At 48.6% G+C, this 12,508-nt stretch overlaps 1 protein-coding gene across 3 annotated transcripts; it reads right to left on the reverse strand.

Moving 5' to 3' along the window:
* Positions 1-312: 312 nt before the first annotated feature.
* Pglyrp4 (peptidoglycan recognition protein 4) lies at positions 313-11,946 on the reverse strand. 3 transcript variants are annotated; one of them, XM_075979101.1, is made up of 9 exons: positions 11,898-11,946; positions 10,964-11,071; positions 9,913-10,111; positions 8,484-8,602; positions 6,335-6,487; positions 5,364-5,366; positions 4,425-4,623; positions 1,632-1,750; positions 313-491 (listed from the first exon to the last, which is right to left on the reverse strand). In XM_075979101.1, the coding sequence occupies exons 1-9, from the start codon at positions 11,944-11,946 to the stop codon at positions 313-315; spliced, it is 1,128 nt and encodes a 375-aa protein (XP_075835216.1). The 3 variants fall into 3 exon arrangements, with proteins under 3 accessions (XP_075835216.1, XP_075835215.1, XP_075835214.1); XM_075979100.1 differs by lacking the exon at positions 5,364-5,366 and having other exon boundaries at positions 9,913-10,122; positions 10,981-11,071; XM_075979099.1 differs by lacking the exon at positions 5,364-5,366.
* Positions 11,947-12,508: the final 562 nt, after the last annotated feature.

Here is a 12,508-nt window from a genome sequence, read left to right on the forward strand (position 1 = left end):
GGGTGTGTGAGCAGAGGAGGGGAGGACACCCTGTCTGGGCTGTGCACTAGCAAGGGAAGCTGCCAGACAAATCACAGATGGGCAGATAACTAGGAAACCTCACTTGTCTGAGAAGACAAGTACAGGACTATGTGTACAAAACTTGGGGGACAGTGGTGGATGTCACCAAGAAAAGATATGGTCATCCTAACCCAGGAAATAAACAAAGTGAAGCTTTGAAATGAGAGAACAATGATGCTAATCTAAGGTGGAAGGTGAGGACGAATACCCAGCAGGAGGAACAGCATCCTCAGAATGGGCTAGGACCCTCCTTCAGTGCTTGAAGTGAGGCCATGTCTTGATGATGTTGTATAATGCCTGTCCAGGGGACAGAGTATTGGACACATCACTGTGGCCCATTAGCAAGTAGTTGGGGGTCAGGTACCCCTTGTCGACAGCACACTGGATCAGATCCTGGGCTGCTTCCAGAGCAGCTTCATTGGGTGAGGAACCTGCAAAACACAGCCAGACCATTGTTTGTAGGATCCTAGGGTGCCCAGACCAGAACAGAACATGATTTCAAACCTGCCCAGCCTACCACTAAAGTAGCATATTTGGCTGTTGGCAGCCAGTCTTACAGACAGACAGAATGTCAGATCAACATTTCATGGGTCTCAACTCCAAAGTCTTCCTGACTCTGAGTTGCTGGTCCTGGAATTACAAATACAGATCTGAAGGACTCTGAAGGTTCTCCTACTGCAGACGTCTGTCCTGTTAGTTCTCTAGTGAGAACATGTTTGTCCCCTAAGGAACATTTGGCAATGCCAATTCTTGGTTGACAGAAGTGAAGGAAGTAATGACACTCTTACTGTAGAGTTGGGAGAAGGAAATAACAGTGCCCACCGGCTTTGGATCTGTGACAGTGAGTGATCTCATCCAGAACATCAGGAGCAGCGAGGTTTACAGGACTTCCCCACAGATTCGGTGCTCAGCATTCCTCACTGCCCTTACCTCAGCTAATGCTCATTTTCAAACCAGCCCGAATGAGTAGCAGTAATAGTACCTCACCGTCCCAGAGATTCAATAGCACCCTAGCTCTAGGCAGAAGCACTGAGTAAAGAAATGAACATTTTTCAGTGCAGCCCAGGCAGATCTCTAAATCCCTGTTGAACCATCTAGAGTTGGTACCCTAAGAACCAAATAGGATAGGTTACAAAGAGGAACTAAAATCACTCATGCAGGCATTTCCCCTGGCTTCACCCATTCATACCAAAGGAAGGGGCAAGGAAGGGAGGGATGGAAGGAGGGAGGGATAGAAGAAGGGAGGGAGGGAGGGAGGGAGAGAGGGATAGAAGAAGGGAGGGAGGGAGGGAGGGAGAGAGGGAAGGAGGGAGGGAGGGAGGGAGGGAGGGAGGGAGGGAGGGAGGGAGGGAGGGAGAGAGGGAGGGAGGGAGGGAGGGAGAGAGATTTATCTGTGAGTATGAAACGTGTTTTTTGAGTACCTATTCTCTCTAGGATCTGAGGGTCACCTCCAGCCACACTCATATAAATATAAAACTTCACCATATGATGCTTTAGATGATGCCCAAGTCTGAAGTCTTTCTCTCCTCAAACATCACACAAGGATCTCAACTACCAAAGCCTCCACTTACCTGTGAAGACGCCCATGAAGGTGATGCTCAAAGCAATGTCATTGTACCCTTCCGTGCAGGAGCCTTGACTATTCCAGCCCACTCCTTCATAAACACCACCATCCTGGCCCACGAGGAAGCTGGAGAACCACAAGAGATATGGAGATTAGCATGAAAGAGGGAGCATTCTTGGTTTGACATTTGCCTTCCTCCATGGGTTCATTCATTTACTCAACTGCTCCCCAGGTTCCAGCACCTGGTGTGAGCCATCGTCCTTGTGAGGGCCTTGCTGCTGACACCATCTGGAGGAGAGGGACTCAAGAGGGACCCAGAGTTAAAACCGTTGCAGATTTCTGGGGAGCAAATTGTCACAGTAGCTGCCTTGATAAAGTAGACTATTCAACAACTCACCCCGATTTCCCACTGGTTTCCGTGAAGCTGAACCTGTCAACCTTTCTCTTCCTTCTCCAGACATCCTCTTCTTGGGACTGCCACTGTGATGGTCCACTCCCCCTCTTATCTGGCAGACTGGTCTCTGTGCCTCACCCCACACACTCTCAAAACTGACCTATTCATTTCCTTGGCTTCTTCATCATCCATGAAAGCACACAACTCACAATGGAGCCACCTCCCACCTGTTCTTCTCTGGATTAGCATTGTAGAAAAAATCATCACCCGCTGGCTCCAGCCCAGGCCTCATCCACCCATTCCATCCACTGGACAGCCAAGGCTGGCGCGATGTCTCGCGGCCACTTCCCTGACATAGTCCTGCACCTTAGTCATGAGCCACTCACTTTTATGAACTTTAAGTGCCTCCACTTCTGGGACATCTGCACCCTCTTCCCCCTGTCAGCGTCTCACCCTGCCTGAATTGTCAGATCTTCAAATCTCTCTGCCTTCAGGTTCACCCACACCCATCTGTTCCCAAGGCGTCAGTCAAGGCATCTTCCTAAATACAAATCTTATTGTGCAAAACCCTGCTCTTCGTCCTTTGCACAGAACCCAAACTCCCCAGCTGAAGACACACTATTCTTCAGGACATGTTCTTCTGCCTCTCAGCCTCACCTCTCATCACATCCAGTATTGGCATTTATATGACCATAAGTAATTTCTCAGCTCCCTCCTCCGAGAGACACTGTTCTGCTGGAACCCAGGCCTTTCCCTGTGTTTGAAACACTTTTGCTGCTTCCTCCTCTAGTTTGTCCAACTCCCTTCTTGGACTCCAACTAACAAGTTACTCCTCCAAGGAATGAGTCCCTGCAGCCTGCTCGTCCTTCACGTGACCTTCATAGTCGCACTTGACTCACCTTGCTGAAACCTACTTTGTAAGTTCTCCCCCCATCCCCTGTCACTGAAGTCTTAGCTCCAGGAGGGTAAGAGTCACCTGTGCTCCCGCAGGAAGCATCCCCAGAGCACAGCCTAGAGCTGGGAGGGGGAAATGAGTGTTTGGTCCTGAGTTCAGTCCCTCTCCAGGATGCTGACAGGATGCACAATACAAATCAAAAGCCTTAGATAAGGTAGCTGTTTTCTGGAGCCTGAGTAGGAAAAAGAAACTTCCATCCTCAGTATGAGATTCCCAAATTCATATTTGATGTTCACATCTCCACAGCAGTTAAGGAGAACAACATCGGATTATCCTGAGTGGAAGGACCTGCAATCATTTGGTAGGTCCTAATAGCTAACTAGCGACAATATTTTCTCCTATCTTTAAAGCACTTCACTAACATGGAGACAGAGGAGAGGACCAGTCACCTTAGAAGAATATGCCATGTGACAAATCCAGCCGAAGCACATTGCGCACTGCTGCCTGGCAGGAGCAGTCAAGACAAAAATACAGCGCCAGAGGTTAATCCACAAATTCCCTAAAATGGCGACTCTTTTCACTGGCACATACAAACATACCACATGAGCTAGTGCTGGCTTATCCTTAGGCTTCAAATTTAGTTTGATTGTTTGTGATGAGAAATGAGTGAGATATTCCGGCGTCTTATCTTCAAGCTCTGGAAACATCCTCTGGTGTTTTGCCTGCTTCGTGGCCATTTTGTTTTCTATGTACCCCAGTCTTAAGTGGCTGTCTTTAAACATAAGTGTTCTCTACCAACAAAACTCAGTCATAGAATCTTGATATTCATTTAGATTACACTAAATGAGAAGGAAAGGAGGGAAGGAGGAAGGAAAGGAATGGGATAGGAGGAGAAAAAGAAATGTGTGAGGAAAAAGACAGACAGACAAACACAAAGAGAAGACGGAGTAGAAATGTAGGGAGAGAAAAAATGTCCTCTCGCTGGTTTCACATTCTCTATTATAGAATTGCCGACCTTGGCACTGAAATTAATGGATGTCGTCCAGTCTCTCCATGTAGGAGATACTCTCCCTCTGAGTGTTCGGACTCTTAAATGTGAAGAACTGTCACGATAACGCCGGAAGAAGCAAACCGAACAGAGGACAACACCTGAGCCGCAGTGTAATGAGAAGCAGCTGCGTTAAAACAGTGGCCCTGGAGTGATCTCTTCTACAGAGTTCAATCTCTCACCCTGTCCCTTCCTCTAATATCTCGTCAGAAGCCTTGGAATCCAAAATATCCATATACTGCCTTTAATAGCACACATTTTTGGAATATGCTTGGAGCTATGACTGCCCCTTATCTGTCTCCTGAATAAGAGCACTCTCGGGTTGGGTAAAAAGTCAATGTAAGTACCCATAGGTTTTTCATATGGTGAATTATCAGTCAAAATTAGCTCCCTTTTCTCTCCTGTTGAGAGATTCAGGTTCCCTGACCAAAGGAAAGCAGCCCCTATCCTTGAGATCACTTACTTATACCCAATGTCACACGCTTTTAGCCTGTCCAGGAACAAGGACTGGAGATCTCGGACCAGCAGGCGGCACTCATCCGGCTGACTGCAGGTTCTCCCGGCGGAGTGGAGGATGATGACGTACTTTGCAGGGAGAGCCATCTTGGAGCAGTGTACCGCTCTTGCGCCCCAAGCAGACCGTGGAACAATGCGGGGACAACCTGTTGTTGGGTAAAAACAACAAAAACAAACAGCAAGACATAAGGGATTCTTTTTACCACATTATGCCAACTACGTGGCTGCTGAAGGCTGCCGTGACCCTCAGTGTGCTGAGATTTCCCTGTCACCCTCAGAGTCCCTCCCAATCCTGACTGCGGGGCTCTGCTCTAGAGTACTCTTGGACTGGTCCAAGCCGCAAATACAGGAGCTGTACTCCGGAAGTCTGTCTGACAAACACTTAAAACCCTTAAGCAATCCTCCATATGAACGAATGGCAGCAAGTTCAAGGAAGAGATCAAACTGATTCGGGGCTCAGACAATAAGAACAAGTTTCTCCAAACTTCACTAAGCCCAAAAACAGGCTGAAAGTTCTTACTGTTTTGTTTTGTTTTGTTTTCTCAAAAGCTTCAGGAAGTCCCTGACACTGATCAGGTTCCCTAGACCTCGCCTGTCCACACACATATATAAGCAGTAAGGAATTCTGAGATCTGAGACCACCAGAGCTGCTTGGGAGAAGCTGAGCCTGGCTGAACCGCCTGGAGAAGACACCCCGACTATTGAACTACCTGCGGGTTGTGCAGTGAGCTCCAGGTGTGAGTGGCCACCCAGGCTGGAGTGGGCTTTTGGTGATAAAGCTGTGTCATAGTAACCTCTCATGCATACTCCTGTAATAAACCCCAGTAAACCTCACTGGATCAGAGAGAGGGAGAGAGAGAGAGGGCAGTGTTGGGGGCTGGAGAACTGGCTCAGTGGTTAAGAGCATCTGTTGCTCTTGCAGAGGACTAGGTTCAATTTCCAGTACACACACGGTGGCTCACAAGTACATGTGATTCCAGTTCCCAGGGGATCTGATGACCTCTTCTGTCTTCTCTGAGTATGAGACTCACACATGGTAAACATATGTGTGTGTGTGTGTGTGTGTGTGCCCGCAAGTCACTCACACACATAAAACAATAAAATAAAATAAATCTAAAGACTCGTTGTCACTGCTTGTTAACCCAAAACAGTACCTAACTTGTTGTCTGAATTGTTTTTAAATTCCTCCTTTAATGTCAATGTGACAACATCAAGTTACGGTACTTTCTTTATTTCTAAACGTGTCTTTGTGAATAAGAATTATGCATAAATGTACCCTCTCATTTTCTATGCCTATTTTCTTCTCGAAAAATTTGAGTTTGGGGGGTTTGTTATTGTTGTAGTTTGGTCTCTCAAGACAGGATTCCTCTGTATAACTCTAACTGTCCTGGAACTCACTCTATAGACGAGGCTGGCCTCAAACTCAAGAGATCCACCAGCCTCTGTCTCCCAAGTACAGGGATTAAAGGTGTGCACCACCACCCTGCTCATGCTGAATATTTTATCTGTTTATTGTTCATTGTCTCCCCCAACCTCTCCCCCCGCAAGAAGCTCTAGGACTCAAAGGTTCTTGTGCAGTGTTCCTTAGATCCAGCTTTTGCTGAAGAGGCAGGTGAGAAAGACTGTTCACACAACACCACTCACACCGATGTGGCTGCTACTGTCACTGCGGCTAATAGGAAAGAGGCGGCCTGAGGGGTTCCTCTTGAGGTCTGCCAGCACCCACATTTCAGAAAGCTGGTGAGTACGTGGCTACGGGGGACAATGTGAGGGAAGCCGGGAGAGGTCCCTGCTGCTGCATTTGTGAATGCATGCTAGATGGCGGACTGGAAGGACCAGAAGGGGACAGGGCCTCACCTCTCTTCTGTCTCCCCTTCTGTGGAGGGGCCAGGCAGTTTTCGCTTTTCACAAGAAGTGGCTGGGTGTACCTGGGTGACAAGTGGCCCTTCTTCACAGCGTGGGAAATCAGGCCCTTCAGAGCTGAGAGAGCAACAGGGCTGGGACTGTGGCCTGGAAAAGAGTAGATTTATAGGGAGTCCCTGTCTGACTTAGGGTCAGGGTACAGCGGGAAGAGGTTGAGCATCCCCACCAAACCTACACCTGCTAGAGGAAGCGATGGGGACAGGTTCCTCCCTCAAGTCAGAGGGGCGAGAATCGAGGACCTGCAATAACAGGGCTCTGAGTGGCTCGGGCTGAAGTGCCAAGATCCCAGTGACTTCACATATGCCCACAAGCCCCATCCACAGGAGGGCTTCAAGGTGCCCAGTGAGCCCCACCAGCTAGCACTGCCATCTTCCCAGCTCAAACCCTGAATCAAATATTGCTAGGGCCCCTCTGCTCATGAAAAAGAATTTGGAATCTAAAAAGTACATGCTTCAAATCCCAAAACAAGAAATAAATCTATAAATTAAGCAGGCACTCTGGTCCTGGTACTCTGTGAAAACAGCCCTCCTCTTAGAACGGAAAATGCAGGCTCGTGTTCCTTCCTTCCCCAGAGTCATTTGGGCTAAATAACCTTTGGGTTATTTTGCTTCTCTAAAACTTAGGCTGCATACTGTAGTAAGCAGAAGGGTAAAATCTACCTGCACTATCCCAAAGGGTATGGAATACGAAATGAGAAACTAGCTATCCAAAATTCGACAACAGAAATCAGCTCACAGGTTGGCCTTTTGGAACTGATTCCCCATCAAGGGATGCCTCAGCCAGCCTTGATGCAGGAGGAGGGGCTTTGTTGACTCCCATGGGTGGCTACCCCTTTCTGAAAGAAGAAGGGCTGGATAAAGGGGGGAGGATTAGACAGGAGGTAGGGGGAGGGGAGGAGGAAAGAGGAGGGAGGAGAGACTGGTTGGTGTGCAAAATAAATGAAAAAAATTTAATAAAAAAGAAAAAATCACCTCACAGACTCATGGTTATGGCCTTGACTATATATCAGGATGCAGGGTACAGGAAATAGACATCAGAGTGCAGGGAGCTGGACATCAAGATGCCAGGTGCAGAAAACTGGATGTCAGGATACGGGGTGCAGGGAATTGGAATCAACAGACTTGGAAGAAAATGAAAAGCTCGCGAACGCTATGATGTCCTGGGAGGAGCCCAACACAGAACAAAGTTCACGGCTTCCACCCTGCTTTGAGATTTTTTGTTTCATTTTATTTTGCTTAGACTTTTTTAAGAAAGAGAACATGAAGTTGGATGGGTAGGGAGGTGAGGATATCTGGGAGGAGTTGGAGAGGGGAAAACATGGTCAAAATAGATTATATTAAAAAATGAATGAAATTAACTGTCAACTTGAGCAGATCTAGGAGACAAACCTATGGATGTATTTTCTGAGCGGGCTCACTGAGGTGGGATGGCCCACCCTAAATTCAGACAGCACCATTCCATGGATGGAATCCTGGGCTAAACACAAGAGAGAATGGGGTGAGCGCCAATCCTCCATTTCCTAATGGCGATGCGATGTAACCAGCCACTTTGTGTCCCTCACGTGATGACTGTTGCGATGCCTTATCCCCTCACACTAAGAGCCTGAATAAACTCTTCCTTCCTTAAGCTGGTTTCATCTGGCATTTGGTCACAGCAGCAAGAAAAGACCTACTACAGAGGCATCAAGGCGGCTTTTTAGAGCAATAGACAGAAAAGTCTAGGAGTGAGAGATAGAAAGGCAGTGGGAACACCTGACCTACAGCCACCGAGCTGTCTGTCCTGGAGGGAAGGTCTGACAGTCACTAACAGGGGCAAGGCCTTAAGAAAAGCAGAACAATGACCTGCAGATAGAAATTGGGAAGAAGAGGGGGACATGACTTGCCCAGAGAAGCCTGGGAATCTGAGGAAGAAATGCGGCAGAGCCAGAGAAGGAAGCCTCAGCAATCGCATCGTGTGTCCTGGAAACCAAGGGAGAAGAAATGCAAAAGAAACTGGCTCTGTGGAGATGCCTGAGAGGGCAGTAGAGCTTCAAGAGAAAGGAGCAGAGAATCCTTTGAAGGACAGTCAGCTGAGGTGCCATTACCTTCCTGGGCGCCAAAAAAGGCAATGCCTAAGGAGATGTTATTGTAGCCTTGGTCATGTGATCCTTGGATATTCCAGCCGACACCTTCATATACTCTACCGTCATCCCCAACCAGGAAGCTGTGAGCAAGGAAACAAATTACTGACTGGTACCAACTCACATTCCTAAGAGGCAAAGCTACCCCGCCCCCCCCCCCCCCCCCAGGCTCACAGGCTGAAAAGAGCTCAGGGCAGGTTCACTAAGAAAGTGTTTGCATGGATTTCTCTGAGACAATAGAAAGACCAAGTCACGTACCCTCGTCTTTAACACTGAAAAGGACCCACACCCACACTCCATGCACCTCCTTGCCCAGACACAAAATCTGTATATAAATCATCCTGAACACTGAAAAGGGAGAGGGGCCTTGGGCTAGCTGCAGAAGCTACAGTTGACCTAAACACAATGTTATTCTCCATGGACTCCCCACATCCTCACAACGGCTCCCCTACCTCGCGTGGAAGGCTGTTCGCTTGCTTTCTCCCTGTCGGGTAACTTCCTACATAAACGCAGCGTGTGACACACTCACACAGTGGCAGGCAGTGTGTTTAGGGAGGGATCCCAGAAGCCAGAGAGATAGAGCAGGGAGAAAAAACTGAAGAGAGACATCCAACAACCTTTACCTTGGAGTTAACTGAAGAGTAAACACCCAACAATGGACCCTGACTGCCTGCCTCTCCCACACCATGTCTCTCTGAAGAGCTGTGTATATAGCTTTAGAACCCTCCTTTGGAAGGGCTGGGCTGGTGAAGTTACCCTCCAACTCTTGTCCCCCAGGGGCCAATCCTCTGAATCACAGAGGCCTTGGAGAAGCCCCATGTGGGAAAGTGGAGATGCTGCAGGTGCTTGAGGCCAGAAGCCATTGCCATTACCATGGCCAAACTATTAACAAGTGGCCAAAGTCAGATAGGAGTCTCCTAGACTAGCTGTTGGTGTCCTAGGTGGGATGGTTGCCCCAGTCAGATAAGAGCCCGCACGAGCCGTGCAGTGGAGAGTACCATGGACAGAGGCTGGTCGAGCTAGTCTATGGCACAGTGGAAATCAAACAGCCTCCCTACCTTAAGAAAATGGTGATTATTGTTCTGCCCTGTTCAGACCAGTAGATGATAAGAAACACTCGGGTGTAAGGAAGGACTCTGTAAACTACCTGTCGGGCAAACAAAGCATTCCCAGTGGCATTTAAAGGGGCAGTTATGTCTTGGATTTTCCCCTGCATCTCAGAGGCACGGACTTCACAGAGAATTATATCGGAATTCATGAAGATTTTTGAAAACTGTATTTATTACAAAACTGATAGAACCACAGCCAAAAAAATGAGGAAATAGGTCAGAAAGAACCATAAAGATCATTACAGGCTGGACCGTATGTCTGGACGCCCAGGTCCACCACTTACTTGTAGGCCACATCACACCGGCTGTTGTGGATGTGATAGGCCTGCAGTTCCTGAAGCTTCCGAGTACAGATGGTCTGGTTGTGGCACTCTAGCCCAGGGACATGGTGCACAACAAGGACATCCGCTGGCCTGCTCAGCTTAGAGCTGCAGCCCGTTGCTCTTGCCCCCCATTCCTTACGAGAGACCATGATGAAGACGTCTGTGAGGAGATGGCATGTCAGTCAGTGCATCCGACATTTGCCACCTGAGCTGCACCTGCTGCTCTGAATTTGGTCTGGCCTGTGCTGGTGAAGATGCCCTGGGAGGGTATCAGGAGGAGCTCACACCCCCTGCTCACTGCCGTACGCACACCTGGCAGACTCTCGTTCCCAAGGGTATCAGGAGGAGCTCACTGCTGTACGCACACCTTGCAGACTCTCGTTCCCAAGGGTATCAGGAGGAGCTCACACCTCCTGCTCACTGCTGTACGCACACCTTGCACACTCTCGTTCCCAAGGGTATCAGGAGGAGCTCACTGCTGTATGCACACCTTGCAGACTCTCGTTCCCAAGGGTATCAGGAGGAGCTCACACCCCCTGCTCACTGCTGTACATACTCCTTGCAGACTCTCGTTCCCAAGGCAGCTGAACTGGGTATTTTGCTCCCCGACCTCTGAAGTCCTCACCATCACTGCACTACATTAGGAAAATGCCCATGCCAGCCACTTGTCCCCATCCAGCCCTCGTAGCCTCATTGTGCACGCACTGGCAATTTCCTCTGTGAGTTTTCCACTCTCTGTAAGGGGTCACACCCCCTCCTCAATCTCAGGGCTCTCACTGGGCAGGGTCTTCATCTTTGACCCATTGAACTCAGGGATTGGGTCTCTACCCTGCATATGCTCTGTCTCCCTTTTGATAGCATCCTTATACCCCAAAAGCCTAAAAAAAGCACTCAGCTGCCTGGTCAGAGCTCTCTACAACTGATGCTCTCCACCCTGTCCCAGCAGGCTGCGCAGACATGAGCTGCATCTCTGGACACACGAGAACCCTGGCAGATAGCTAAGCCTCCTCACCATCATGGTGCACTTTCCCTTCCTCCAGAAGCTGGGAGATGTTGCCAAGCAGATGCTGCAGCCCATCTGATATCTGTTGAGTTTGTGCCTTTTCCCAGGAAGAAACACCTGCAAAAAACATCCCTGTTTTCATCTGTCTTCAAAGAGTTCCAGAACCCTTTGATAATGAAGGGATAATGACGCTCTAGCCAGACACGGCTGCTCCTCTCCACCAACTCTCTGCCTCCCTGAGTCCCCAGGCCTCCAACAAGCCCCTCTGGGCTGCCCAGGGAACCACCTCTAACAGATGCTGGCATGGTTTTCTGTGATACTGACTTCAGGGAATCCCCCAGGGCGATGATGTATTGCTAGAGGCAGGGAGTCCGGCATAGTGAACAACTGTGAGCATATCTAAGCATATAGTTGGCGAAAACAGCCTGGAAATGTATGCAGGCACCCAAAACCACAATGTTCTCTCTTGTGTACATTTTGTGTATCTGGTGCAATAAGAAGAAATAGTTAGAATTGCCCTTCATGAATCGGGTCTGCTCCTGTTCAGTGTTGGGGCATCGGTCAAGCCCACTCCACCTTGACGGACTGTGAGAATAGAATGTCCCTGGGCACGGGTTTACATTATTGCTCCAAAGAAACCTTGTTTTGTTGACAGGCACAAATCTAAGAGAGTTTAAATGCTGGTTGGCACACTATTAACAGTTCTAACCATTGCTCCCCTCGCACCACAAAGAGCTAAGTCAGTCCTGTACACTACCTCGCTGAATCCTCCAGTTTAACAGGGAAGGAGCCTTTTCTCAGTCTTCAGATGGAGAAACTTAAGATTTAAAGAATTCAGACATTTACTGAAAACTATTGTTTGGGGTAATGTCTACAGACACCATAAAGCTCTTCTTCCATGTCAGGGAAGAGTACGCATTTGGCCCAGAGAAGGAAAACTTACCCCATACTAGGAGAATCAGGGTAGAGGTGATAAGAAGCCAGGGAGGCATCCTCAGGTGGTCCCAGGACACTGACACAAAGTAGGCTCAGCAGCCCTGGGAGGACACAGACAGTTAACATGGCTGTGCCAGCTGCCAGTGACAGCAACTGTCTACCTACTGCCTTGTTGTGGGCCTCCTGAGGGCCAGCATCTGGCTAAGACTCCTCTGAGTGCCGTGTACACAGCTGGTGCCCAACATCCCAGAACACACACCCAGAAACTCTATTTACTGCTGCCTACTGTGTGTGGTTTATGAAGGTACTTGCACAGTAAATCTCGAATACATCCCACCCCCATCACCCTGTATATACAGAAACAAAATCTAAGAATAGTCTAAGAAACTCAAGCTCACATGGAAGGGTCTAAAGCAGACATTCCCTTTCAAACTAGGGATAAAACCACATGAGGTACCTAGGGTGCAGGAGTTGGGACAGATCAGATATGGTTATGGGGCAGAGGACACCTGACCTTAAGACTAATTTGAGAGAGTCTAGCCCCTTCTGGAGATGGTTTTTAAACATCACACTCGAACAGAAACAATTGAAACTGGGGGATGACTCAGTGGCTAAAGT

Source organism: Microtus pennsylvanicus, chromosome 7 (assembly GCF_037038515.1).
Source record: "Microtus pennsylvanicus isolate mMicPen1 chromosome 7, mMicPen1.hap1, whole genome shotgun sequence".
Taxonomy (NCBI): domain Eukaryota; kingdom Metazoa; phylum Chordata; class Mammalia; order Rodentia; family Cricetidae; genus Microtus; species Microtus pennsylvanicus.